Consider the following 27962-nt stretch of genomic DNA (forward strand, 5'->3'; position numbering starts at 1 on the left):
TGAGTAATGATGGCTGGAGTGTAGCAGCCATCTTGGACCATGAGGCACCTAGGTTCTAGGTCTGTATGTGATGTTCCTTTTACATACAGGAGATACAAATGTCTCACCCTGCTTAGGTGGAGAGGAACCGTGGAACTTCCTTACTCACTGTAGCTAACCCTGATACATCCTGAGTTTACGAAAGAAACAGTTCTAACATGGAACAAAGGCGTTTCTTCTGTTCCTGTTTCTGAGTCTTCTCTTTGAATTCACCATCTGGCACTTATTTGGCCCCAGGGAAACCCACAGAGCCAGAGCGGAAGTGTGTTTGTAACCTAAAGAGAGGGGTGTTGCAACCCCAGTGCGACTCACTCACCCCCGTCCTGTCCTTGAGAACTGGCAGCCACGCTCAGCCTGGTGCCTGGACTTCCTGGTGACGCCCCCTGACACTGCCCACAGGACCCCCGAGAGCCCTCGGGTCGGCTGGGCCCAGCGGTGGTGCTTCCGGGAGGACTAACCCTCGGCGCAGTGGGGCAGAGGGAATCGGTCCTCCCTGGGTGCCGCCCTGGCCCCAGCAGCCCTGGTCACCTTCAAACCCAGCTGCGGCCGTATCCGGGTCAGCTACATCCAGACTAGGGCCAAGCAAGGGGCTGTGTGTGAAACGCTTCTGGGGGTGCGATTTCCTCAGCCCAGGGATATTCGCTCCCCGCCCCAGGATGGGCAGTCACAGGTCCAGCAGGCTGCAGGGCCAGTAGCTGTGGGGTTTAGGCCTGGATGGCCCCTGAGGCCTGCTGTGCCCCTAGACAGGGGTTTGGGGGTGACTGGGTCACGGGGCTCCGTGCTGGCTGCGGCAGGGCGGGGCCTGAAGCCTGGACTTCCTGTTCGCCGTGCGGGGAGCAGCTCTCCACCGGGCCCTGGGCCGCATGGCTGCTTCTCCACCACCTCCAACCTGGACGGAAGGCAGGCCACGGCGGCCCTGGCCCCCAGGCTGCAGGCTGTGCCGAGCTGGCGACAAGGAAGTGACTCAGACGCTGTCGCTGAGGGCATCGGTTTCTGTAGACGCTGAGACCCCAACTGCGTGAGCCTGGGGCTCAGATACGGAAATGCGTCTTCCCCAGGCCTGGCAGCTGCAGGCCCGACGTCACCCGGCTCCCTCCAGGGCACGATGCCCTTCCCGGTCCCTTCTGGCACATCCCTGCAGCCTGGCTCTACTTCAGGCGAGCATCAGTGTCCTGGAGCTGTAACTCGAATAGCGGCTGAGACCTGTCTCCCTGCAGGCTCCATGCTGAGGCCAGCAGGACGTGACGCCGGGGGACACTGTCCAGTGCGGACCCACAGGTGACCATATGCAAAGGCCCTGGGTGCACGGTTCCTGCTGCTCTTAGTATGACAGAAGTGAAGGTGGTTACCGTCCAGGAGGCTGAGGCATGAGGATCAGCACAAGTTCAAGGCCAGCCTGGAGTCCATCAGGAGACCTTGTTTCAAAAACTCCACCAGGCAGACACGAGCAGCCTGACACGGGGATGTGGAATGGAATCGGTGGTGAGCCGTGTGGGCTGAGGGGCAGAGGTGGGCACAGAGAGAGGTCACCTGGGGAAGCGAGGGAACAGGGACCACTGTCCCCATCCCTGAGAAGCAGGGATCTGTCCCAGCCTCGGGGCAGAGGGGTGTGCAGGGCAGCCACTGTGGGCCAGGGCTTCCCGAGCCCTGACCGGAGCCATGGTGGCCTCGGGCCTTGGCGCCCAGAAGGAGTCAGCGGCTTCTGCACCTACTTCGAGGAAGGCCAGGCTCGGTGACAGGCCCGCAGAGCGGTCGGAGCGGGTCCTTGGCCCCACGGAGGCCACATCACGCCCAGCTGGGATTTTCTTGTCTTTTCCTTTTTATTTGTATATTTATTTTTACTTTGCAGACAGGGTCTCACTGTACAGCCCAGGACAGCCTTGAGTTTGTGGTGATCGTCCTGCCTCAGCCTCCCGAGGGCCGGGATCAGAGGCTGGCGTCTCCCCGCCCGTGGCGATGGCGCCCTCTCTCTGCCACAGCTGGAGTGGCTCTTCCAAGATCCCCGCCCTGCAGACCCTCAGTGCTGGCCTATGGCGGTCCCCTGCCGCATCCTGCCATGTGGCGTGACCTCGCGTCCACCCTGGGGTGGAGGAAGGGGGGACCGGTGCCCTGGGACAGCAGGAGGGAGCCGAGCGGGACCCCGAGCAGCAGCCTGGAGCTGAGCCTCTCGGCAGAGCTCACCAACGCAGGGCGTCATGGCGTCACCTCCCTGCTGGAGGGAATGTTCCAGAAGCCACAGCTTTCCTCCAGCACAGAAGTATCGCCTGAAGGTCCCTGGGATGGATGTGCTGTGCTTCTAGAAGGTTCTGTGCTTTTCGGGGTGGCTGACTCGTGTCCCCCAGCTGTCAGGCTCAGTCCTGACCCGGCCTCACCGGGCTGCCAAGGTGCGAGGTCACATGAGGCCTTGGTCCGGGACAGCAGGAGAGGCGGCCCAAGAGAATCCAGGCCGCTGCACCCGACTCCCAGGCTGCCCGCGGCGGTGGGGACCCTGGACTGGCCTCTCCAAGGCCGCGCCAACCCGGGTGGGGCATCACCGCGTCCCAGGCGCTGCGAGAGGCCAGGCTGTCCCCACGTCCCTGTGCTCGGCCTCCGGCGGTGGCCACAGCCCTGGGCCCCGGCTGCCTCTGGCCTGGCCCGTGGCCTCCTTCCCTGTGTCCAGCCTGTTTCCCCTGGGAGCCTCACCTGCTGGCCTGGGGCCACCTTGTGCCAGCCGGATGCCCGGGAGCCTGTGCGATGGGAAGAGGCTTCCTGGACAGCCACGCCCGGGACACAAGTCCCAGCGTCCTGCTGTCCCGGGCACTCAGGGAGCCACTGGTGCCACGCATGGGGAAACGGGGGTCGGGGTCCCGGGGAGGTGGCCAATGGCCCGTGTTGGGTGCAGGTGGGACGCGAAGCTGAGCACAGGCACCACCAAGGGGCAAGCAGCCCTGGGCACGGGGCGGCAGGAGGGGGCCTGTCCTCAGGGGCACGGCGCCCAGACGGAGCACGGTGCCATGAGGCCACCGTGAGCCCGGGCTGCCTCCCGTCACGCCAGCTGCAGCGTCTTGGGACAGGCACCGTGCGGACAGACCTGGTGCTCAGCAGGCCCCAGGAGTGTGGGAGGCCAGGGTGAGGCCTCTGGCGACTCAGGGACCCCCCACCACTCATGGACATGACAGCTATCTCCAAACAGGGCCCCTGGCAAGCGCGAGGATGAGGGTTCAACGCCCCCAAAATAAATAAGTAAGAAGCGCCCCTGAGAGTGTCGACAGTCTGCAGGCGATCAATGAACGTGTTCTCATGTGCCATGGACCGTGGCCTGTCTGGTGTGCAGGGCCAGATCTGGAGGCTTCTGGACTTTGAGGTGGTCACCACCCCGCTGGTGACGCTGGGCTCGGAGTGGCCAAGGTGCGGGCAGCAGCCCAGGTGGTTCCTGGCGGCCCCAGCCGGGGTGGCAGCGGCTGTGCGCCCAAGGCGGTGTCAGGAGAGTCCTGCCCTGTGCCCACGCAAAGCCTCATCCCGGATGCGGCTGTTAGAGCCGCTGGGCCGTCCTGTCCCCTCCCCAGGGAGGCCAGGCGGGGTGGCCTTGCCCAGGTCTCCCTGGCTTTGCAGACATGGGGGACCTCAGCCCTTTAGATGACACGGAGCAGCGAGCAGCTCAGGACCACACGGCAGGGGCCCGCAGGGGCGCCCGGGCAGAGGCGGAGGTGGAGGAGGGGCAGCAGTGGCCAAGGCTCCTCGTCTCAGGTCTCAGCCTCGGTCTCCACGCGGGCTTTGCAGTTTTGCGTTTATTTATGAGTTTGCCTGGCAGTGGGGAGGGGACGGAACCCAGTTTTCCCGCTGAGCCACACCCCTGCCCTTCGTCACTTTGGATTTCACGACAGGGTCTCGCTGCCCCTGTAAGCCGCCCCGGTGCTCAAACGTGCGACCCTCCTGCTTCAGCCTCCCCGGGCGCGGGGACCACAGTCCTGCACCGCCATGCCCGCTCCTCTGTCTTCAGTGGGGGCCAGGCCTGGCCAGGCAGGCCATCTCCAGACCCCGCCTCAGGACGGCTGTGGGGACCCATCTTCCCAGGAGGCCTGTGGTAAGGGATCCGCGCAGACGGCCCGTGCCACCGGTCCCCGCCTCCGGCCCTGTCCCCTCACCCCAGGGCCGCCTTCCTCCTGCCCCCTCGCAGCGTGGTTCCCAGGGGGTCGGGGAAGCCCTGCCCCGGCCCCTCCAGCCCTCTCTGCCGCTCCCTGTGGTCCGCTGGGCCGGGCACCGAGGCAGAGCAGGACGGAGCCCTGTGCGCTGGACGCAGCCTGACAGTGCTGGCAGGAGGCCTCGGGCCGAGGGCGCCCACGAGGCTCCCAGGACCTGCCCGCACGTCACTCCCCACCCTGGCCACAGGTCCGCCTCTTCTGGAAACTTCTGTACCCAGCATCAGACAGGCCTTCACTGTTTTTACGCCTCTCCGCCCTCCATCACTTGGTCTCTTCCTCCTGCTGAGCATTTACACCTGGGGTCTCTCGTGGGAGAAAAGCCAGTGTCTTAAGTTTATCCTTCTTTATGGCAGAGTAGTACTCCATGGTGTGTAACTACCACAGTTTCTTTATCCTGTGGTCTGTGGGCCGCGTGGGCTGTTTCCAGGGTGAAGCTGTTGTGGATTGTGCACTACAGACACGGGTGTGCGAGGGGTCCCTGTGATGTGGCGTCTTTAGCTCCTCAGGAAGACGCTGGGCTGCGTGGAATTTCTGTTTTAGTTCCGAGGACTCCCCAGGATGATGCGCACAGCAGTTGTACGGGTTTGCAGTCCCCTACCGCAGGCCCCTTCTCCACGTGGCCTCCTCAGCACGTGTGTTACCTGATTCCCGGTGACGGGCAGCCGCTGGGGTGACACGGAACCTCGGTGCAGGTTTAGTTTGCGTTTCTCAGTGGCCGGCCGTGCTGAACACTTTTCCATGTATTTACTGACCACTTGCTGCAGCACTCGAGAGGCTGAGGCAGGAGGGTCACTGTAAGTTCGAGGCCAGCCTGAGCTACGCAGGGAGACCCACCACAAAACACCACAGACACCTGATGGAGCAGGGCCACGAGCTCCCCACTGTGCCTCACCTGCACCCCCTAGAACCCGACCGTCTGACCTCTCTGCTGCTCTTCCCTGCACCCTGCTCTGCTGAGCCCTCAGCGTTGCTCCCGAAGGCACAGCCGAGGTGAGCTCCCTGGAGCACAGCTGCCAGGCCATGGCCTCCCACTGCCTCCACAGGGCCGCAGTGCCTCAGGACCTTTGCACATATGGTGCCAGGCAGGAAGCCACACAGATGCCACCTCCTTCATGAAGGCACAGAATGGGTAGTGGGGAGTTTCTTCCATCTGGTCTCTGAACGAGTTTACTGCCTGTTAGAAGCACTTACAAAGACAGAGGAGGTCTTCTGCCCTGTGCTCCAGCCCCAGCCCAGGGCTGACCTCCCCCAGGCTAGCACACTGGAGGGACCCAGAAGCAGGAAGTCTGCGCCTCGGCCTCCCGGTGGCAGCCCAGGGGTCAGCATTGCCCAGGAGTCAGCACTGCCCAGGGGTCAGCACTGCCCAGGGGTCAGCACTGCCCAGGGGTCAGCATTACGCAGGCTGCTGAGAGGCACAGCTGAGCTCCCTCAGGACCAGCAGAGCTGGAGGAGCAGCTGTGCCCTGTCACGGGCCGTGGAGCGGGGCGGATGCCAGCGTGGCCTCATGGTGTCACAGGGGAGGTCGAGGGGAGTCGGGCGGGAGCAGAGCTCCGTAGGCCGGGCTGCACAGCCGGGGCGATTCTGCTAAATGCGGAAAAAAAGGCCGAGCCGAGGGCCCCGCGGCTTCTCCTGCCCCCCAAACCCCAAGTAAACACGCTGCGGTCAAACCCCCAGGTAACCGGGCACAGCCCCGCTGGGTGCAGTCACAGGTTCCGACCCAGTTTGCCAAGCCTGGCGGGGGACACAGTGGGGCCGCCACCAGGGCCACGCAGCCCTCAGCACCGGCTCTGTCTGCCCACGTCCCAGCGATCTGAACCCCACCATGCGCTTCCAGGGCTGGGCTCCAGAAGAATCCACGAGGAGACGCAGCTCGGAGCACCGCAACACTGACGCCGCTAAATCACCTCTGGGGACGGCCATGTCACAAGGGAAAAAGGAACGGGTTTAACTAAAGGGGAACAGGCACGACGCAGGCAGACCGCGGGCTACAACCCGGCACACTCGGCCAGCACACCGGAGGCCGCCACCCGGCAGGAGGAAATCCCAGGAAGGAGCACACAGCTGTCACCCCTTCCTCTCAGGAGGCCGAGGCAGGAGGGCCTCCAGCTGAGGCCAGCCGGGCAGCTCAGCGAGACCCTGGCTCCAAACTGCGGGGTGTAGCTAGGTACCCCCCCGACTTAAATCCCCAGTTCCGCTCTCTCCAAGACAGCAACAACCACAGAAGAAGAAGAGAGGAGGAGGAGGAGGAAGCAGAACACCAAGGCAGCATGGGTGACGTGCATCTGCAGCTCAGCTGCTCGGGAAGCTGAGGCAGGACGATCTCCGGAGCCCAGGGGCTCAAGCCCAGCCTGGGGAACGCGGTGAGACGTCTCAAAACCAGCAAGAGGCAGAAAACAGAAGCGAAATTGAATGCGGGGGAACAATAATAAAAATAAAAGCAAAACTTTGTGAAATTGTAACCAAATTCACAAGAGAGAAAGGCGGGTAAGCCCAAAGCTGGGTCTTGGAAAGTCTCAGAACAGTTGATAAATTTCTGCGACCAGCACGAGGACAGAGACCAGGACCAGGCCCGTGTGTGCTCAGGGTTCCACCAAGTCACGGAGCTGCCTAACCTGGGCTGGAATCAGCTGCTGCCCTCGCCTCCCGGAGCGGCACAGCATGAGCCACCGCGGGCTGAACCCAGCTCTTGGGAGGAAGCACCCGCCTCCCAGCTTGCTGCAGAGCCGGCCCGGCCTGGTGCGAAAGCCAGACCAGCCCGCAGGAAAGCTGCAGCTGGCATCCGTGAAGAGCCTTAGCGGGGTTAAAGCGGGGCAGGTGGGCTCAGGTGGGGCTCATGCAGAGTGTGTAGGAGTCCTAGGTTCAGCCGCTGCAGTCAAACCCCAACAGCAAGCCAAATCCAGGAGTCTAGAACAGCCCCTCGGGCACCCGCGGGAGTGGCACCAAGGAGCCAGGGTTCAGGAGCCCCAGGTCCGGCATCAGGCAGGGACGGCGAGGGCCGGCCAGCTCCAGCGCCCGGCCGCACCTGCGTCTCCGGGCGCTGAACGGTACATGGAGTGAAATGATTTAACTGCGCACAGGCCCGGCGGCCCCGCTGCAGTCCAGCCGTCCGGGAGGCTGAGGCGGGGCTCCCTCGGGCCCAGGACTCTGAGGCCAGCCCATCTCGGACCAACAAGCAGAGCTAAACCCAGGAAACAGCACAGAGTAAGACAAGCACCCAGATAAATCACTGCGCCTGAGGATTTCAGCCAAAATTTCAGGATCTCCTCAAACCACTTCTCTTGCAGCGCAATTCCAGTCAAAACCAGACTCTCAGACACACACGGACACGAGGGGACAGAACGGTGAGGGCGGCCAAATTGTCCTCAGTGCCAGGGCGGTGGCACAGGCTGAGGCAGGAGGTCCACCAAGAGTCAAGGCCAGCCTAGGGCACAAAGGAGTTCACGCCAGCCTGGACTGCACAGTGAGGCCCCGACTGAACAAGGTAAAAACAGCGGCACGGAGCCTGCCTGGCAAGCGTGAGGTCCCGAGTTCGATTCCCGTCCCCCTCTCCCAAAAAGACAAAAACAAAACAAGAATTGTTATTAGGAGCCAGGTGTGACAGTGGTGCACGCCTGTAATCTAGGACTTGGGAGGCTGAGGCAGGAGGACTGATGCGAATCTGAGGCCAGCCTGGGCTACAGAGTAGATTCAAGGCCAGCTTCAACTGCATAGTGAGTCTCAAAAAGCAAAACAAAGCAAAAAAAAAAATTGCTCTTATGAAACTCAGTGAGCAAGACTGGAACAGGGCTGGAGACAGAAGACCCGTGCACAAGGGGCGGCTTCCGCCACAGGGCTGCTGCAGAGGGCAACGGCGTGGCCAGGACAGTCTTCGGTGACCATCCTGAGAGGGAAAGAGAGGCAAAGGAAAAGGAAGAAAAATCTCAAGCCTCAGGAGGCAGAGGCAGGAGGCTCTCCCCGGGTGAGGCCAGTCTGGGCTACCTAAGGAGTTCAAGTGAGCTGGAAATACACAGTGAGACTTTATCTCAAACAAACAGAAGTCCAGGTTGATCTGGGTGCACGCCTGTCATCCCAGCGCTCAGGAGGCCGAGGCAGGAGTGTCACGTGCGTTTGAGGCCAGCCTGGGGTACCAAGGGAGACCCTAAGCAAGGCGGAGGAGGGGGAGGCCATGGGGCAGGAAAACCTCAAGCTCTCGTCTAAAGCTCACGCCCGTCAAAACAGCTCAGTCAAATCATGTACATGACTCCATGTACAGCCGGGACTGTGAAACACTTGTAGAGTTTTATTTGTTTGAACCCCAGGGCCTTTGCATGGTGCTACATCCCCTGCTCCTTTGATTATTTTTTTATTTTGAGCCAGCATCTTGCTAAGTTGGGCTTCACTTGCAATCCTGCTGCCTCAGCCTCCCAGAGCGCTGGGGTGACCAGTACGGAAGGAACTTTCTCACCTTGAATGACTCGAGTTTCTTGCAGACCATCAAAGACGCAGCCCATGAAGACAGCGGCGTTATGGGGTGGTTTCCAGAGACCTCGCACTGAACACAGACACTCTGCAGTGCCCTGGTGACGGATTGGGGTGACAGTGGGAGCCCCGGGGCCCCCTGATGGGCGTCCTTTAAACTGCTGTTGTTGGTGCTTTGAAACGTTGTTCTTCTCGGTTTCCTCCTCCCTCCCCTCCCCCTTCTCCCTGAGGAATAAATCTAATGAAGCGAGCACCGGGATGTGCAGGGCGCACGGCAGCCTGACCCCGCGGCCTGGGCCAGGCTCTCACCACCCGAGCCCCGAGCCCGGCTCTGAGGGAGCAGGAAGGGATGGAGCCAACACAGAAGACGCAGCCCTGAGCCCCCGAAGAGGAAAGGGTACCTGGGGCGCAGCCGCCCTGCGGTGCTGTCTCCGGGTGGGGTGGGGCGGGGCGGGCACATGGTTTTGTTGGGTCCCCCACGGTGAAAGCCACACTCCCGGCCGGCCTCCCCATCTGTGACCTGATGGGCCTGCTGTGACGCCCCAGCCTCAGTTTCCCACTGAGAACAGAGCGAAACTCACCCCTGGGAGATGCGTGGTGAAGCCAGGGGCGGCCTGCACCCGGAAAGGAGGGGTCCTGGTGGGGTGGGGCTGGCACCCCACGACTCCCAGGGCCCTGTCATGCGGGGACACCGAGCTCTCCCAGGGCGGTTTGGAGAAGGACCTCGGACACAACAGGGGCATGCCCGCAATCCCAGCACGAGGGAGGCTGAGGCAGGAGGATCAGGAGCCGAAACCAGCCAGATCCTGTGTTAAAAAACAAAACCAAACAAAAAAGAAAACCAAAAGCATGTGGAGAGGCCTGGGAGAAATAAAACGCTGCCGACTGACGTAGCACGACACCGCAGAAGCACCTACTGGAAGAGCTTATAGGAAATGGAGGCCTCAGCCAGCCCTCAGACGCGGGGGCAATGCAGGAAACTCAAACCGACTTCTCTTTGGTACTGGGAATCGAACCCAGGACCTCGCGCTGCCAGGCAGGCGCTGTGCCGCTGAGCTGTACCGCGGGCCCTTCCACACTAAAAGGCAACAGACGGTGGAGTTTAAATCGGCAGTGGCTCCCCAAAATAAAACACTCGGGTCTGCGTCTAACACGCTTCTGTGGGATGCGAACGTTCCACCAAATGCTGGTGAAATGAAGCAGAAGAGGCGGGCACAGCTCGGCGGCACGGCCCTCCCCGGCAAGCGCAGGTCCTGAGTGCGACTCTGGTGCCCCTCCCCGCATCTCAGCGAGCAGGAGACTGTCGGGGCCCGCGGGTCGGCAGATTCAGCGACTGCCCGGCTGCAGATGAGCCCCAAAGTGACGCACAGGTTTAAGCAGTTCCAAAGGCCCCCGCAGAATTAAAACCCACGCGGAGCCCAGGAGGCTGCCGTGGCCACACCCAGCTGGGCACGACGAGTGGCTGGCGCTTGGCTGGGGACCTGTTGGGGGACAGGAAGAGCCTGAGAAAGCCCCACAGACGTGGTTATTAAGTACCAATTAGGATCCGGGCTGAACCATGGAGGGTTTGCAAAAATGTTTTCAAAATCATCCACCAAGGGTCTGATGAAGCCCTGTTTCCCGAGGCTGGAAACCCGGCTGTGTGTGAGGAGAACTCAGCCCTCAGGCTTGGGGCCCGTCTGCCTGAAGTCATCTGAATGGAACGCCACGCGGCGCCCAGTGGGCCCTGTCCCCACACCAGGCCGTGAAATTGCACCCCTGTGTCCCCTGCACCCTGGGAGCCTGCGGCTGGGCCTCGGGCTGATTCTCCAGCCCGCGGTGAGCTCCACCAGGTGCGGATCCGCAAGTATGTGCCCCGATGCGGGGCTCAGGAGAAGCCTTGTGGGCTGGAAGGCGGCCACCCCACAGGCCTTGGGGACAGGAACCTGGTCTTTCCAGAGCAGGGATGGGACGCAAGGGGCGCAGGCCAGGGCCAACGTGTCCAGTCTAGGACAAAGCAGGCACAGACTGGCAGGAAGGGTGTGCAGAGGGACCAGGGGCTTGCACTGGACACCTCCGTCCTCCTGTCCTCCCCACACCTCTCCTCTGGCTTTCAGAGTGGCCTCGGGAACCCCATGGGACAGGCCGGTGGCTCGTGGTGGGCAGCAGGGACACCAGCATGGCCACACCTGCCACTCACACAGACCTTGCCCGGCAACACGGCTGCTCTGCTGTGAGTCTCAGGGTGGCCATGGACACGGCACGTGGTGCTGTGGGGGACAGCTGCGTACACTGCAGGTCACCTGCTTTCTCCTTACAGCGGTGGGCCCCCTGCTCCTCCCACACGCACCCCGGGGTTCAGCCTGGCCTGGGATGGGGCCGCCACCCGAGGGCTGCAGCTGTGAGGTCCAGTGGCTGGGGTTGTTTTTAATCCAAACAGCAAACCTTTCAACAGCCGTCAAATTCTGCTTGAAATACCTGGCATTTGTTGCAAGTATTTTTTTTTTTTTTTGCGGTACCGGGGATTGAACTCATGAACTCCCACTTGCCAGGCAGGCGCTTATGCCACTGAGCTAAACCTCCGGCCCAATACCTGGCATTTGTATCCAACTAAGAATCAGCAAGAGGGCTCTGAGAAGCTTCCCCAGGACCACCTCAAGGACACAAGCAGGATGCCCGAGCCTCCGACACGAGCCACACGGGTGACCTGACCGTCCCTGCGTCTGTCTGAAGGGGCGTCTGTGCCCCCCCCCAAGGCCATGCTGACCCGAGACTCCTAGGGAACTGTCGCACCCTCGAGCCGAGGCCCCACAAGCGCAGGCCCAGCACCGCTCCCAGCACAGGCGGTCCCGGCCGCCTGCAGGCTCCCAGTCCTCTCACGGGCAGGCAGAGCGGATGCCAGGACGCTGTGTGGCAGGATCTCCATGTGCTGGTCATGGGCAGTCTGCTCCCCACTGTGTCCTGCAAAGAAGCAGGCACAGCTGTCCACGGAACACGGCCCAGGACATCCAGAGTGTCCCAGCTGGACGTCGTGCACTGCAGGACATCAGAACGGGGACCTGACTCAGCAGTGAGAAGGCCCAGCTGCTGGCACCAAACCCAAACCCCAAGGACGCAGTCTGGAAGCACAGCGTGGGAGCGGGGGCCGTGGGATGCCCCTGACCGGAAGTGGACTGAACTTGTACTGCCCAGTGAGGCCCAGGATGTTGGCATCATCCTGCAGTGGTGGACAGCATCCTGTGCCGTGGCGCCGGCCCCAGGACCGAGGCGCCTGGCCTGGGAACTGGCGCAAGAGAATGGGGCGACCCCCGGCCAGGGCTGGCAGCCGGCCCGGGTGCCCTCGCTGCGTACACGGGACGGCTTGTCTGCAGCAGCTGGAAAGGAGGGGTTTGCGCTGGGTGCCCCCTCGGAGGCCTCGCTGGTCTCCCCCCGCCCCCGCTCAGCACTGGGAACCTGCATCAGAGGTCAACGTCTGGCCGGGCTCATGGCTGGAGCGGTCACCACAGTGGGCCAGGAGGTCAGTGCCAAGGCTGGGAGGGGCTGGCAGTTCGCGGGCTCCCAGCATGGCTCCCCCGGGCCAGTTTAGGGCAAAAGTGGGGTAGAGGAAGCAGCAGCCAGACCTGCAGGGGGGATTTCTGCCGCCAGCGCTGCTCATGGAGAGGAACTGGGTACTGACCCAGAAAGACAGAGCTACCCCACAGCTTTGTTTTTTGGGGGGAGAGGGACCTTTGTGAGACACACTGGTCTTGAAGTCACTGTGAAGCCAGGCTGGCCTGATCTCTGACAGCCCTCCTGTCTCAGCCTTCGGCACAGGCCACCACGCCTGGCTCTGCCCCTCTGTCCTAAAGCCCCTTCTTAAGGTGGGTCCTGGTTCTGCCTCCTGTTTCCCACTGTGGGCACAGGACGACCGAGACCAGGACACTGCAGCAGACGGGGTCACAGCGGCGGGGAAAGGGCGTCTCCAGGAGCGCTCGTCTCCACAGGCAGCACGGAGCTGACCCAGGTGTAAATCCTGGACGTGGGCTGGCAGCAGGGAGCGCACTGCAGGGGCCGGCGGTGACCCGGAACCACGGCTGCAGGGCCATGTGGACACACGGCCGCCGCCTGGCTGCCCTGGTCGCCCTCCCCGGCCCGGCCCTGCCGTTGGCCCAGCCTAGTGGGCCCATTGTGTCCGAGACAGCAGCGGTCCCTCCCCGATGTGACTGACGCGGCCTTCTGCTGCACGGCTTCCGTGCAGTGACTTCAGGTCCCCAAGCAGCCTGCATGGTGGCTGAGTGACAGCGGTGGCTGAGGACACAGAGCATCCCGACAGAAGGCAGGCAGGGGGCTGGCCGCCAGGGACAGGGCTGCCGCACACAGAACCCCACGGCGCCAGGGCGACCAACGCTGTCTGGGCAGATGGCAGGGCTCACACAAGGGAAGGGCACACAGGGCGCAGACCATGGCGAGGAAATGGGCCAGGCCCTAGGGAGGGACTGGCCCGGCCGGCTGCCGTGTGTGACCTGCCCCAGTGCAGCGCCAGCAGGGACGCGTGACCCTCTCTCCCATGTCCTATGCCCACTGCGGGTCCCTTCCTATAGGACGGTGTCACATCTGCCTCGGTGTCCAGATGCTGTGGTCCCAGCTGGCCCAGTGCGCACGGCCTGCAGGTCTCCAGCACCAGTGCAGGCCGAGGCCAGCTGCCCGGGCCCCACAGAAAGGGGCACAGCTGCGGCTGGGACAGCCAAGCCCCAGAGGCCCTGAGGGCAGGGTGAGCTCGCTGGCTGGCACTGCGGCACCATGGGTTGGGCCATCGGACTCCCCGCTCCTGTGTTCTGCCAGGCTCGGAGAGTGGCCAGGCCCGGTCCCAGGGTATGAGCAACTCACGTCTCTGGCTGTGTGGTAGAGACAGTGACTGCCCGTGAGTCTGTGACGGAACCGTGCCTGGGAGCAGGGAGGGCAGGCACACGAGGCTGGGCAGGGAGCACAGCTCGGGCTGGCACAGAGGCCTGGCTCCCAGTGAGCCGTCCGTCGGCCCGTGGGGCTGAGTCCCGGGGACACAGCCTGGGGAGCCCCTTCCCCAGCCCATGCCGCTGGGCACTCTGGCACTTGCCACAAAGCAGGAGTGTGCGACCCGGGGTGGGGGAGGCACTGGAACAGCCCTCCCAGGCCGAGCAGAGGCATGGGCTTCTTGGGCTGTGGCACCTTCCAGGCAGAGCCCGCAGGCACGAGGACGGTGGTGCAGCAGAGGCTGAGCTGAGGTTGCCCAGGTGCGGGTCAGGGGCAGTGCTCAGGGGCCCTGCGGAGGAGCCGTCCCAGGCTCTCCCGAGCCTGGTGGGAGACCACGTTCCCTGGGGGGCGTCACACATCCCAGGAATGGGACAGGGGCCGGGCGCGGACCAGCCTGGCTACACAGTGAGCTCGAGGGCAGCTGAACTGCGCAGTGAGACCCCGTCTCTAAAAGGAAAAAAGGCAAGAAAAAAAGACAGCAAGCACTTGAGCGTCTGTGGGAGCGGCCGTGATGCTAACGTTACGTGAAAACGTCTTCACGTGGCTCTGGAAGCCCCAGTCCCAACTGTGGTCCGGCTCAACTGTGCAGCGGCCAGGACCGGCCGATCTCCCTTCCTGCGCGCTGCCGGCCTGCAGGTGGGCGCGGTGTCGGCAGGCCACATGGAGCCAGCAACCGGATGACGCCACGGCCCACGATGACAGCCTCTGTCCAGGTGGGAGGCCACGGGAGGAAAGGGGGAGGGGCTGGGGGGCCAGCGCGTGTGCCCAGGCCGGCCCGCTGCCCCACTCAACCAGAGCAATTCCCAGGCAGCGCGGGGCAAGTGGCCATCTGGTTGCTGAGTGCTTGTGGGGAGAAAGCAACCTCCCACATTCAGCTGGGAGCACACGGCCCAGCCGGGAGGGAACACAGGAGTGGACAAAGCAGGACCCACCCTCCCCGCAGTGACCACACACTTCCGAGAGCCGGCAGCCATCTGGCACGACCCCGACCTCGACCCCTAATTGACTGCTGACTCGGGCAAACTTGTCTCAAACCAGGAAAGGCCGTGACGCCCATGGCTGATCCGGGATCCAGAAGCAGCTCCGGCCGCCTGCTAGGCAGCGAGCCCAGATGGCACCAGCCAGCTGTGGCAGTGACAGGCGACAGGTCCCAGAGGAAGCCACATTACAAAATGACCCCAGCGGGGCTGGGGATTTAGCTCAGCGGCATAAGCGCCTGCCTTGCAAGTAGGCAGTTGTGAGTTCGATCCCCGGTACCAATAAAAAGAAAAAGACAAAAAAACCCACAAAAAACAAAATGACCCCAGCCATGGCATGTGCCCAAACCTGTCAACCAGGCTACCATGGCTCAGCCAAGTGTGGGCTGTCCCTGAGCCACGCGGATGGCCACACTGGGGCTTCAGAACAGCACCACGCGATTACTGTCCTCCGTCCAGGGCCCCCACCAGGGCGGGAAGCAAAATGCACCACCAACACCATGCAGCAGGCTGAGTCCCCTGTCATGCTGGGGACACCTGAGATGGGGCAGTGGGCCAGGCCTCGGGGGCAGCCCCGCAGCAGAGCGGTTCCCGGCCCACTGCTGGCTCCAGGGCGGGCTCTGCGGGGGTCCCCAGGGCAGAGTGGGGAGCAGGGGGCGGCGCCAGGGCGGGCTGCCTGGCCCAGGCGTGCTCTCCTTGCAGCCCAGGAGGCACGGCAGGAGGCCCCGGGGTCCCGGGCGGTGCAGGGGGAGGGGCCGGGCCCTGGGTCCGTGCGGGGCCAGAAACACGCGCGGCTCTGAACCAACGTTGTCATTTTATTGAGGGGCGACAGCGTTACAGTCCCGGGTGTCCCTGTGCACGGGCAGATCTCCCAGGCCGCAGGTGCCAAGCAGCCCCTGCGGCCGGCACTGGCCGCCCTGCAGACTGGACCGCGCGGGTCTCCGCAGCCATCACAGTGGGCTCCTCCGTCAGGGGCCAGCAGTGTGGCCCGTCATCTCCCCGGCTTCTGAAGTAACTATTTCTTCTCGGGTAACTGGCTCATTTGTAATCATTTATCAAAACTAAAGGGAGGGGAGGAAAGCAGGGTGGATTAAAAAATTTACTCTGTAAGGAAAGATAAAATTCATCTTCACACATGTACAGGGCTGCTGGTGCAGGTCTGCCCCGCTGCGCAGCCAGACCGGGAGCCCGGGCAGGCGCCCCTCTTCGCTCGGGAGTCGGCGTCTCTCAGGATGGCGGTTTTGTGTTTTCCTCAAATCAAGCGACGGCCTGGCCTGCCGCCCGGGTCCCAGTTGGAGTCACGGCCGGCGTCACGGCAGGCCTGCGGGCTCACAGCAGGTCCACACGGCGGTAGTACAGCAGGTAGGCGCTGCGCTCGGCCGCTGGCCGCAGAACCTGGTGCTGCGGCACCACCCGCACGCTCTGATCGTCCATGCGCAGCCAGCCGTTGAGCCCGATCTGGAAGACGTCCGTGGTGTAGTGGCCGCCCGTGGCGCTGCTGCCGTGGTGGTAGACCACTGCAAGAGAGCGCAGGGCCGTGAGTGCAAGGGCAGGCGGCTGCGGGTCTGGGGTGGGTCTGCAGAGCAGCTCGCGAGACACGGAACGGATCGGCGGGAGTCCACGCGTCCATGCACGGGTACTCGTCCCGTGCACACATTGTATACTTATGCAAAATACTTCATTTTACACACAGTACGTAAGGGTCAGTCACCTTACCAACACGGAGGGTACGCGCCCTTGGCCCGTGGAAACCCATGTGCGTGCGCGCGCACGCGCGCACACACACACACACACACACACACAGACGCACACACGCACACACGCACACCCCTGGACCCAAGCCGGCCTGCTGCATGCCTGCACCACCCTAAGGGCTCTGAACAAAGGTCAGGTGTCAGTCGCAGTGACCATGGAAAAGCTAAGATCCTGGCCACCCCCACCTGGGGGAGAGACCGACTGCAGATGCACGGCACCACCTGCCCCGCCTGGCCGGAAAGCCCAGGAGCTGAGGAGGGCGCCAGCCCGCCCACCGGCACCTCCGGGTGCGCACAGGGCCGGAGGCACTGCGGGAACAGCAACCCCGTCGGGGAGACAGAAAGGCACCTCCCGATGAGGCCCGGGCTGCACCCGCTGGCCGTGGCCGAGCAGACCTCCCGGGCCCAGCAGCAGCCGGGCAGACAGGAGCCAAGAGCCCCGCCGGCCACTGCAGGCCACAGAAGCGTGGCCCCCGAGTCTGGTCAGCCTCTGCCGGAAGGGGCACAGGGGGTGGCAGCAGGAGTGGGGTGCAGCCCCGCAGGATGGAGGGGTCAGGACAGCAGGCAGCAGCAGAGAGCGGGCACACCTGCTGCCCAGAGCCACCACAGCAACGCAGGGAGCGGGGGCTCCCGGGACGGGCCTCCCCCGCCACCGCAGCTGAGCTCAGGGAGGGCGGAGCAGGGGAGCTGGGGAGCCGGGAGCCGGGGAGCTGGGCCGCCTGCCCTCTGCAGCCCCGGGCCAGGCACAGGGCCACCCTCCGGGATGCAGCCCCTGACCCCGCTGGCGCCCAGGGGCCTTCACTCCGGCCGGTGGCCCCACACTGCCCACGGCACTGCGCCGAGGAACTCACCTGCGAAGAGCCTGTAGGTTCGGTGGCATTTAAAATTTTTATTTTTAACACCTGGAGAAAGCAGTTCTGAAAAACAAAACATCAGCAAGTTCTCTTAGACAAGGACTTCGAGGCCACCATACGCCCTGGGGGCCCGGGGACCTTCGTGTGCAGAAAGGTGACACACAGTCCCACAGCACAAGGCGCTCATGCTGGAAGCCCCTGAAAAATGGTGAAGAACGCCGCACACCCCAGAGCGTCCCGGAACCAGGAGGACACCTTCTTGCGGCCACGCCCCTCCACTGACTCTCTGCTGGCTTCTGGGAAGCAGCCCCGGCCAGAAGCGCACCCCAAGATGCCTGGGTGCCTCGCCCCCACGTGGCGTCTGCCTGCGGTGGCAGCTGACAGACACAAGGAATGGAGGAAGAGGACAGCCAGGCTAAGACCGCGTGGGCACCGCTGCGTCTGGGGTTTCTGGACAGACAGAGCCCACAGGGGCACACGTCCCATGCTGCGAGCACTGGCTGTGCCCAGAGACACGGGACAGGGGACCTCTAGAGGACAGGGGACCGGCTGTGGCTGCCAGCCAGGAATCCTGGGGAGCAGGGGCAGCTGCGTGGGAACCCGGGGCGCTGCTGGCGGGAAGGAGGAATGGGGTGCCCCTATGGCCTCCTCTGTCCTCACGCCCGTGACACGCCCCGCTGTCAAGCCTGCCTCTGTACATTTCCCCCAATTCTGAAGCCTTCAGGAAAGTTCTCTCTAACCTGTGAGCTAATTTTAACTTATTTTGACTCTGCTCTCCATGGTGGCGGGAGGCCGAGGGCCAAGCGGGCTTTAGAGACCGTGTGTGCTGTGCCTGCTACCCACGGCCAAGCCTGACACGCGTGTCCTGGGACCGCAGGGACTCCCCGCCGTGCACACCCGGGCCAGCAGCACACCCTAACCCCGCAGCACGGCAGGGCCCGTCTGCCAGGGCTCACCCCGGCTGATCTCCAGGTCCACGGGGTACTCGATGTTCTTGGCCAGCTTCTGGCAGCCGCCGGTCTTCTCATACACGAAGCGCTTGAGGTGCAGCACAAGGACGGGAGGCAGCTTCTCCAGGGTCACCCGCCGGCTAATCTCGACCTGGGACACAGGGCACGGGACACGCCGTCTTGCCTGACCGGACGGGCGGGACGTCCCCCGTCCCCCACACAGCCCCAGGGCCTCGGCACCCAGCCAGCGCGAGGGCCAGAGGCCCACTCTGCAGCGCCTGAGTCGGGTGCCTGTGGCCCGTGCCCCACACTCTCCTGGACTGGGTGACCTGAGGCCGGGCTCTTGGCTCCCAAGTCCCTGCTTACGGTCTCCCAGCTCCAGCAGGCGCTGCTAACAAAGCCAGGCTTCTTTTTGGGGATGCTGGTTTTGGGGTTTTTTGGTACCGGGGACTGAACTTACAACCCTGTGTCTGCCAGGCAGGTGCTTATGCCGCTGAGCTAAATTCCCGGTCCTGCACCAGGCTTCCCAAAGTAAAACACATCTGCAATTCTCTGCATGACACTCGTGGGCTCAGGCCAGGCCAGGCATGGTGGTGTCCACACCCGTAATCCTAGCACAGAGGCTGAGGAAGCTGAGGCAGGAGGACTGCCACGCATTCAAGGCCAGCCTAGATCACACACCAACTCGCTGATGTCAGAGAATTCTTTCCACAGAAAGTTTTAAAACCAACGATGCAGAAGACTGCGACACACAGCGGACAGCAAACCCTTTGGGGACCAGGCACCATCAGGCTGGAGGAGGGGAGTGGGGTTCAGCTGGTGAGGCTGGCAGGTCGAGCTGGTGTCTCCTGAGCTCTGTGCCCGCCCAGGCCTACTTTCCTGCGGAGACCTCAGGGGTAGAAACTGCCGCAAGCCTCCCCGTGCCCATCAAGAACCCTGCATCCACCAAAAACCTGCAAGTGGATGGAGGTGACGCCAGAGAGCAGGACCCTGGTTGCCTGCTGGTCCCTGAGTGAGGGTCACGGACTCAGACCTGAGAGCTTGGCTGGCCACGGCAGACGTGAACCTCCAACCCTAACCCTAACCCTAACCCAGCCCGAGAGCTCCTCGGGCACCCTGGCAGTGGCTTCCCGCACACACCGCAGAGAGGCGCTGCCCCTCCAGCGCAGCGATGCTAGCTCGGTACTTTGAAAGGAGAGTTTCAGTTACAGCCAAGAAAATACTCGAGGGGCTGGGGATTTAGCTCAGCAGCATAAGCACCTGCCTTGCAAGCAGGTGAGTTCCTGCCTGCCTTGCAAGCAATCGTGAGTTCGATTCCTGGTACCAATAAAAAAGAAACAGAAAGAAAAAAAGAAGTGTAAAAAAAAGAAAATACGCCAGTGCCCTGTCCACCAGGCCTGCCTTCCTGGACGCCTGCTCCCAGGCGCTCCTGTCCTGGTCTCAGAGCCCCAGACAGGGCCCAGAGTCGGACAGGCAGCAGCGTCCCGTCCCCTCCTCCGGGAAGCTGCCCCAGTCCCTCTGGGTGGGGTGACACACAGAGGTCTGACCACAGGTGACAGCCACCTCCACCCCTGCCCTGTGGCAGCCCCGCTGGCTCGGCTCAGTGTTTAGTGGTGGCAGAATACGCATGTCCCAGAGGGTCCTCCTGGTTGCCCAGGGCCGAGGCTGGGGACCTGCCATCAGGACAAGGGGCCCAGCCAGCTGCGAGGGCCCACAGAGCAGGGAGGAGGGCACGACAGCGCCAGGGCAATGCCATCCCTGAGAGTGGCTGCTGCCACAGACAAGCCAAGCTGACGGTCACCCAGAGCCAGACACAAACCTAATTGCCGCCAACTCAAGGACCGCTATGTCCCCCTGCTGGTCCCCACTCCAGTCACAGTGGCCAGCGTCCTGGCACCTGTGCCATCAGGAGTGGTCGGCACTGCAGGGCCGGGCCTGACTCTTGCAGGCCTAGGGACAGCATCAGCCAGGGCGGAACGTGGGGACCAGCTGCAGGCAGGCCCTGGACACAGGCCGTGCGGCCAGCCGAGCTGGGGCCATCACAACGTGTGTACAGCTCCGCAGTAGAATGCTCGTCTCCAGGGATGGCCAGGGCAGAGGACGCCACGCTGTCCCCAGCTCTACCCCACCACCCCAAACCCAGGAATGACAGACCCCAAGACAGTGTCTTTTCAGTACCAAATGGAGAACAAAGCCACCTGAAGCACGCCCGCCGGCCCACCCGCAGTGACCCCGGGACCCGGTGCGCTGAGCCCCTGACCGCTCTCATCACCGCCACACCATGACTCAAACCAGGTGCTCGGCGCCCAGGCGGTGCTGCCGTGGTGGAACCTGGACGAGGCTGCCAGGAAGCCAGACGCCACCCAGGGTCACTGGGAGCCCGCGCCCCGTGACAGACGGCAAGTGCCAGCTGGGGCATCGGCAGCAGTGCCAGCGTCTGAACCAACGCGCAACGGCCGCGAGAGGCGAACTGCCCGGTCTCCGCCCCGGCCCCCGCCCCCGCCCCTGCCGCACCTCCTGCTTGGTCTTCGTGGTGTAGCCCTGCACGGACTCCCGGGCCACCAGGCTCTCGAGTGCGTCCTGCACCGTGCGGATCTTGTCGGACTGGATGTCCAGCTGCAGCGTGAAGAAGGGCTGCAGCGTGGCGGACTCCTTGGAACTCTGCTGGTAAACCACCGACCTGGGGATGGACAGGACAGCAGGGTAAGCCCACGCCTGGCTGCCTCCGCCTACGAGGACAACATACTGGAAAGGGGCCGCTCTGCATCACTGTGGGAGGACCGAGACGATGGGAAAGCCTCCCCAGCCTGTGCTGCACCCCGTCTCTGTGCTGCGCCGCGCCTCCCCCTGCCGGCCCTCGAGGCCGGTTTATACAGTGACCATCTTGCCACAGCCACAACCTGCTGACACCTTTCATTTTCTCAAGGCCCCGTGGCCTGTTCTGAAGAACAGAGGAAATCCCGCAGTCAGCAGCGCACTTTCCCGATGACAACGGCACACGGGCCAGGGTGTGGCCAGTGACACACAAGCAGCTTCCAGGAGGACAAGCGGGTGCCCCTCCGAGCAGGCGCCAGCCGGCCCCGGCTCCTCGGCTGCCTCTCACCTCACCCTCTGTCTAAGTTTCCTGGGTGAGAAGCGTGGCGCCTCGGCCGCCTCACAGCGAGCACCGCAGGGGCTGCGGGGACCGGGCTATGCACAGCTCCAGGTTCGGGGTGCTGCAGCCATCTGGGGCGTACAGGGCGGTGGGGACAGCAGCGGGGGCGGGGAAGCAGCCGGCAGCAGCCCTCAGCCCGGCGCCCAGCGGTTCATCCCTGCAGAGCACCGGCCGTGGGGACACTGGCCTTCACAGGGCAGCTCCGGTGGGCTGCAGGGGTCCACGCCCAGGGCCAGCGCACGCCGGAGCCCACCCAGCCTCCACTGAGTGCACTGCCCAGGTGGGGCCTGAACCTGCTGCCCTCCCTCCTGGGCTCCCGGGTGCTACTTGCCGGGGGGGGGGGACCCCCACCTGGCCGCTCGCCCACAGAGAAACAGCGGATGTCACCAGCGAGCCCGAGGAGGCTGAGCCATGGCCACCCGGGCTGTCCAAGGCCGCCACTCGTCCAGCGGGGACGAGTTCTGTACTGGCTGAGTCGGCGCGGGGGCAGTGCTCACTGCCCACACTGCGGATCACAGGGCCACGTCTGCCGAGACCCGAGCACATGGCTGCAGGGAGGCACAGGCCCGGGCCCGGGCACGGGCCGGCTGCCAGCGCGGCCACCGGGCTGCCCCGGCTCCCACTCCGAGCAGCACGCACCGGGCTAGGGGCTGCGGCAGCTCTGCGCGGACACTGGCTCCCCGCGACAGTGTCCCCCTCCGCTCCCTGGCCTTCCGGCTCCCGCGGCCCTTACATCTGAACCCCTCCAGTCCACACACAGCCATCGCCACAGAAGGGGACACAGGGCTGTGGCCAAGTGCTGCTGGGGAGCGTCCTCTCCCCACAGGAGGAGGTCTGCCACTGTCACAAGGTGGCGCAGCTGGGGACACAAGCACATGAGGGACACAAGCACACACAGAACCACAGGACGCCGGACGCTCACACTGCAGGCCGTCTTCACAAGGCCGCGCACACAGAGAATGCCAGTGAGCACAGGGAGGGCCCGAGCGGCTCGGCAGGTCAGGTGGGCCAGTGGGGCCAGGCCAGGGCACCAGCTCTCGAGCGCTGCTGGGCGAGCGGCCTGGGTAACTCTTGCCGTGAGAACACCCAGGGCACGCGGCTGCTTCTGTGGAAACCAGCTGCACGCCCCTCGTCCCCCACATCCTGCTGCGGACTCTGAAGTCCTGGGAACGCATGCTTTCCCCTTCACACTGGGCAGGGGACCCTGGGCACCGTGCCCCGGCCAGTGCCCGGGGCGGCAGGGAGGCCCAGCCAGCAGCAGGCTGCGCTGCCCAGGCCCAGGCCGTCGGCCCCTGCCCGCAGGAGGCTTCCCGGCGCCTACAGACCTGATGTGCCCGCCGAAGATGCCCGTGATGGGCGTCTGGACGAAGTCAGCCTGGCGCGTGACCGACGTCTTGTTGCGGGGCCCCACCTGCTCCCACTCCTCCTCGCTGCCCTCGCTGCCCGCCTCCTGCTCCTCGCCGTCGGCCGAGGGGCTTCGGGGCCCGTTGGACACCAGGAGCTCTGCAAGGACAGGGCCGCTCAGGGGCTGCAGGGGAGCCGCGGAGGCCACCAGCTGCGCGGAAGGGCAGCAGGAGACGGCCCAGCCCCGAGGGGCCGAACGCTGGCCAGCAGGCCTGCCAGGGAAAAAGGCGTGTGCCACGTGCCCGAGCAGAGGGGAGGGGAGGCCCCCACTCGGACCCCGCAGTCACACGGACGCCCGCAGGCTGCTCTTCCTGCCTTCTGCAGCCGTGATCGCCTCTGGGTAAGACTAAAGGCACATCAGCAAAGGCTCTGGACAGCTTCCACTTGTCTTCACAGAACACCATGGAGTGCACAGGAAGGGCGATGGAAAGTAATTGCGGCCTCAGGCCGTGGAGGGGACCCAGAGGGCAGCTGGGCCGCAGGGAGAGGCCGCTTCACGCCAGCAGCACTGGGCGGGGGCAGCGCGCAGGGCGCGGACCTACTTGTGCTGCCGGGCGAGAGGAGCTTCTTCAGGCTCAGCATCTCCTCGTGCAGCCCGTTCAGGACAAAGCCCAGGTACTCCTCGGCGTCCTCCTGGCGGCCCTGGCGGGTGATACAAGGGCGCCGGGTGAGCCCAGGCAGCCTCGGCCTGCTGCCCGCTCAGGGCTGAGCTGTCCAGCTGCACCGCTGCTGGGGCGGGGCCGCTCTGACCGCTGCGTCCTTGGGCAGGGCAGGTGAAGCACGCAGCTCTAGCGCTTCTGGGCGTTAGCTTCTTACACTTTCTTCCCGTGTTTAAGTATCCATCTGCCTCCACATCACTTTCGAATACCAGCAAGGTCAGGTAACAATCGCTTTTCTGTCCCACTGATGGCAGACCGAGAGCCCTAGCTGCACACACCCAGGACAGCCTCCAGCGGGCAGCCCCACGTGTCCGAAGGGAGAGGCTCGGACCCGTGGAGAAGCTGTGTGTCACACGCAGGCACCCCATGGCCAGCCACACCCGTCACACACATGCTCTCTGACTACTGACGTGTCATGACGCTGACTCATAGGGACCGGCTCGAGCTGCATCCCCGGGTCCTGACCCTTCACTCCCGACCTTGGGCAGAGTGGGCCTGGCCGGGGCCACGGCCTGCTTATCGAGTTGGCCAGGTGCGTGCCTGGGGACTTGGGTTTTAAGATTCCTGCCACTCTAAGGACTGACGGAGGCTGTGCCTGAGCTCTGGATAAGCATGTGGATAAGCTCTGGATAAGCAGACCCGTCTGCTCCCAGGCAGGACTCTGGGGGTCCCTGAGAGCCACAGCACGTGCCTGCTGCCACAGGGTGAGGCTGGCAGATGTGCACTGCGGCGGGCGCCTCCAGGGAAAGAGGCGCGAGCCCCAGACCTCATCCTCATGGTGGCTCCCCGCTCCACCCCGACTGGCTCTGGACCCCGATGCTATAATAAATCACAGCCACAAGCCAGCCAGCTGGGGCCTGAGCCCTGAGCCCTGCCAGTCAATTCCCACACTTCAGAGTGGTCTTGGGATCTCGACAAGTTGAAATCACTTCAAACACTGCCCCTCAGCATGGCTTTGCAGCACAGCCTGTGTCAGCCTCAGGAGCCCTCCGCCCAGCCTCAGCCTGAGGTGGCAGCCTTGGCTCCGCCTGGGCGTGCTCGTCTGCTGTCTGTGCCCGTAGCACTGGGAGCTAAGTGCCTGGTGGGCAGCGGGCAGCTTCCCCCCACGGCTGAGTGCCCAGCAGATGCTGCACAGCCTTCTACCCAGGTAACAGACCCCAGTCCACACCAAAAGCTGTCCACTTCGGATGCCCCCACTCTTCTGGCCCTTGGATGGTGACCCTGCGTGGCACTTCAGTGCTGGTGCCAACCACTCCTGCAGCTGCTCAGGGCAATTGGCCCCACTAAGGGGTGGCAGGGCCATCCAGAAAGACCCTCGCTGCTGCCACCACGCCTCTGGCAGCAAAGGCTCTGGCAGAAACCTAAGGGAAGAGCTGGGCCCCCGACAGTGCTGCCGTAAGAGCACCAGGCCAGGACCCCTGTTCTGCCCGAAGCTGGGCGGGGCCGGGGCTCGGCCCCCAGGAGCTGCGTGACCCGGATGCTGACCTTGCTCTGGGGACCCCACCACAGCCCCAGGGCTCACACTGCGCTCAGGGCAGTGCAGGGGACACAGTGAGGGCATGGGAGTGAGGTCAGGCACGGGGACTGCCGCGCTCTCAATGCACCGAGGGAGGGGAGGCTCTGCGTCAGCCTAGGCCAGTGCCGGCCGGAGCCAGTGTGGATGCTACGCGGCACTGCCACCCAAGGAGGCCGCAAAGGCAGCGCTTCCCTTGGCACCGTTGGGGCGGGCCCAGACCTTTTCAGACAGGCTCGACTTGCTGACGGTCAGGAGGCGGTAGATGTACGTGGGCTCAAAGGCCGCTCCAGGCCGGATGTCCCTCACAATTTTGTCTCCAAGAGCTGCAGCGGAAACAGGACACAGAGTTTCCTGAGAGGACATGGTAAGCGACAGCAGAATCGCCCTCATCTCCGCCCCCACCCCCCGAGCTCAGTGGCATCGAGTGACCCTGGCACTCCCCCAGGAGCCCCCGTGTGCACTCACCTTGGCGGGGCTTCGGTGGCACAGGCATGTTGGTAAACTCGTTCATCAGCCGGACACTACATGTAGGCAGCAAGGGGAAGTGGACATTGCAGAGAAGACACACTTTTCCGCACAAGCCCCTCTGGCCAGGCAGACAGGAGGCGACCAGCACAGCCACCACTCAGGAACTCCTATCCTGTCCACGTGCACTCTCTGTGCATTTAAGCCAGAGGACAGGATGGTGCTTCCCACCAAGTCTAGAGAACACAGCCTGTTCCGACTCCATTTCTGTTCTGCAGGCCCCAGCTTCCAATTCTACCTCCCAGAGGGGTCACCCGCCCTGCACGCCCACCGCGCTTACTTACAAGCTGTCTATCATGGGCGTCGACGTGCAGGGCCTCTGCACCTTGGAGTACAGGGGGATGAACTTCATGAGGTGGTACATCGGAGGGCAAGCCACCAGGGCCTGCAGCGTCTGAATGTCGGCGAGAAGGAGTGTGAAGGAATGCAACGGGCAGCGCTGGGCGGACGGCGCTCAGGCCTGCGATCCGCACCCAGAGGCCGAGGCAAGAGGGCCGCAACCCGAGGCCAGCCAGGGCCACACAACGCGGGTACTGCTCACTGCAGGACAGCTGCCCGCAGAGGACCAGCTGGTGGTCAGGACACACGCAAGAGCTCGAGGCACCAAAACCGCTGACACCCGGTCCCGAGTGGCCACCCCACCCCCTACCGGGACTGTGCTAATGAGACTGAAATGTGCCCGAATCTGTCATTGGGCGAAGCGGGGTCGGGAATGGCCCTGTGTGTCAGGGAATGAGGAGACCAAGGAACAGACCGGCTCCTGGATTCAGGGTACAGGCTCTGGCCTCGGGGAAGCCGCGCCCAGCGGGGCGACCCAGACGGCCACCCTCGCAAGCTGGGCTGGGGACAGTGTCAAGGATACAGCGTTAATGTAGCACCAGTTTCCCTTATTGATCAGCCCGCGGGGTTGCAGCGACACTGGCTTATGCACTAGGGTTACGTTCTCCAGGAACTCTGGAAGAGGGAAGCAGCACGTTGCAGCGTTAGTGACGCCCCAGAGTTCCCGTGAGGGCCTCAGGACCGCCTTCCCCAGCAGCACGGTTCAAAGGAGATCCACGCTGCCCGAGTCTCACTCAATCCCATGCCAAACACATTCACGCTGAAAGGGCTTTGTGGTTTCAGCATTTCCCCAAAAACACTGACATTTATTTATGTGAGCAGGAAACACAAGAAGAGCGATCTTAACGCGGCCGACTGCAGCTCAAGGTGAAACAGTCAGGCAGAAACAGCAGCTTCTCCCCAGAGCTGGCCCGCCCTGGTGACACGGCGCACAAGGGACTTCTGTGCAGACCCTGCCTCCGCCTCCGAGCCCGGCCGCTGACGCCTGCCCACATCAAGGGCCTCCACGGCTGCTCGGGAGCACGGTCCCTCGGGGACGGCGCCCGCCCATGACGTGTTTTTCCATGAGCCGTCAGTCCGGCCCGGTGCCTGCCTCACACACTGTAATTTCTTCAAGGAACGCAAGTTTTTTACCCTCAGTTCGCCCTCGGACATGGGCTCTCGGTCTTCAGAGGCTCTGAACACCGTCTTTGTACAAGTAACTGTCAGAAACTCTCCGCTTGCCTGTGACCTGCAGGGTGGAAGTGGCATGGCCGGGCCAGGTCTGCGGCCACACTGCTGCCCGCCGCTGGGCGTCAGAGAAGGGCTAGCCGGGCTCCCTCCAGCGCCACAGGCAGGCCAGGCAAGCCTCCTAACAGGTCTCAGGCCCACGGCAGCCCGAGCATCACCGCAAGCGCTCACTGCTTCCTCGCTTTCTTTGTCTGAAGCAGGGCCCCAGTGTGAGGCCAGCTGACTGGCCTTGAACTCACGGCAGTCCTCCTGCCTCTGCCTCCCCAGTGTTGGGATGACAGGGCTGAGCCACCACGCCCAGCTTCCTCACACGGAATAATAACCTTCAGAGCTCTCCGGGAACAGAAAGTAAACGCTCGCGGCTCAGGCAAGCCCAGTGGAATGTGTCCAGGCAGATGAAGCTTGTCCAGCACGCCTCATCCCTCGCTTACTGAAGGGCACAGACCCGGGTGAGCTCACGGCAGAACCGAGCCCCAACCACACAGCTGACGCCGGCAAGGCAGGGCGGCACGGAGGGGCTTTCTCCACATCATCACAGCTGCCACCTGCAGCTCTGCCCAAGAGGCACCAGGATCGCTTAGAAATCCCTCTCACGCTAAGGGGTAGAACCCCAACCTTAGCTACCTGCTGTGTCACAGGCCTCGGAGCCACCAGGGCAGCCGTCACTGCTGCACAGGAAGGCTCCACAGCGCCGGCATCGACCTCTGTTTCCCAGCACAGCACACACCAACCCTGCAGCCCAGTCACGGCCCTCAGCAGCCACCAACTTGCCACAGTGCTTTCCCGTCTAAGTACATTTTTGTGCAATCAAGGAGACCTAAATCTAGCTGCCATCCTCAGGGGTGCTCTGCTGAAGGACACCGCTGCCTTCTGCTGTCAGCCACAGGTCACCTGCTGAGCCGCCAGGGCAGACGGCCACCAACCACTGCCAAGGGGTCCTGGCATCCGGGCTGC

The 27962-nt window shown here is 63.7% G+C and overlaps 2 protein-coding genes across 2 annotated transcripts in view; one reads left to right on the forward strand and one right to left on the reverse strand.

The window, feature by feature from the left end:
* Window positions 1-288: 288 nt before the first annotated feature.
* Window positions 289-3273, forward strand: LOC106026289 (uncharacterized). The gene is made up of 2 exons (XM_013146151.2): window positions 289-1521; window positions 1889-3273. The coding sequence occupies exons 1-2, from the start codon at window positions 1510-1512 to the stop codon at window positions 3149-3151; spliced, it is 1275 nt and encodes a 424-aa protein (XP_013001605.2). The 5' UTR covers window positions 289-1509; the 3' UTR covers window positions 3152-3273.
* Window positions 3274-15418: 12145 nt separating this feature from the next.
* Usp10 (ubiquitin specific peptidase 10) overlaps window positions 15419-27962 on the reverse strand; it is a 48317-nt gene continuing 35773 nt past the window's right edge. Inside the window, exons 5-14 of the mRNA XM_003460925.5 lie at window positions 26302-26393; window positions 25724-25833; window positions 25380-25435; window positions 25134-25237; window positions 23282-23381; window positions 22661-22838; window positions 20696-20861; window positions 18188-18332; window positions 17229-17294; window positions 15419-16140 (exon numbers count right to left, since the gene is read on the reverse strand). Of these exons, the coding sequence (XP_003460973.2) occupies window positions 15953-16140; window positions 17229-17294; window positions 18188-18332; window positions 20696-20861; window positions 22661-22838; window positions 23282-23381; window positions 25134-25237; window positions 25380-25435; window positions 25724-25833; window positions 26302-26393 (1205 nt within the window). The 3' untranslated portion in view covers window positions 15419-15952. The remainder of the gene's footprint in view (window positions 16141-17228; window positions 17295-18187; window positions 18333-20695; window positions 20862-22660; window positions 22839-23281; window positions 23382-25133; window positions 25238-25379; window positions 25436-25723; window positions 25834-26301; window positions 26394-27962) is intronic.

Source organism: Cavia porcellus, unplaced genomic scaffold (genome assembly GCF_034190915.1).
Source record: "Cavia porcellus strain 051 isolate PalLab524CR breed Dunkin Hartley unplaced genomic scaffold, mCavPor4.1 scaffold_4, whole genome shotgun sequence".
NCBI classification, from domain to species: Eukaryota; Metazoa; Chordata; class Mammalia; order Rodentia; family Caviidae; genus Cavia; species Cavia porcellus.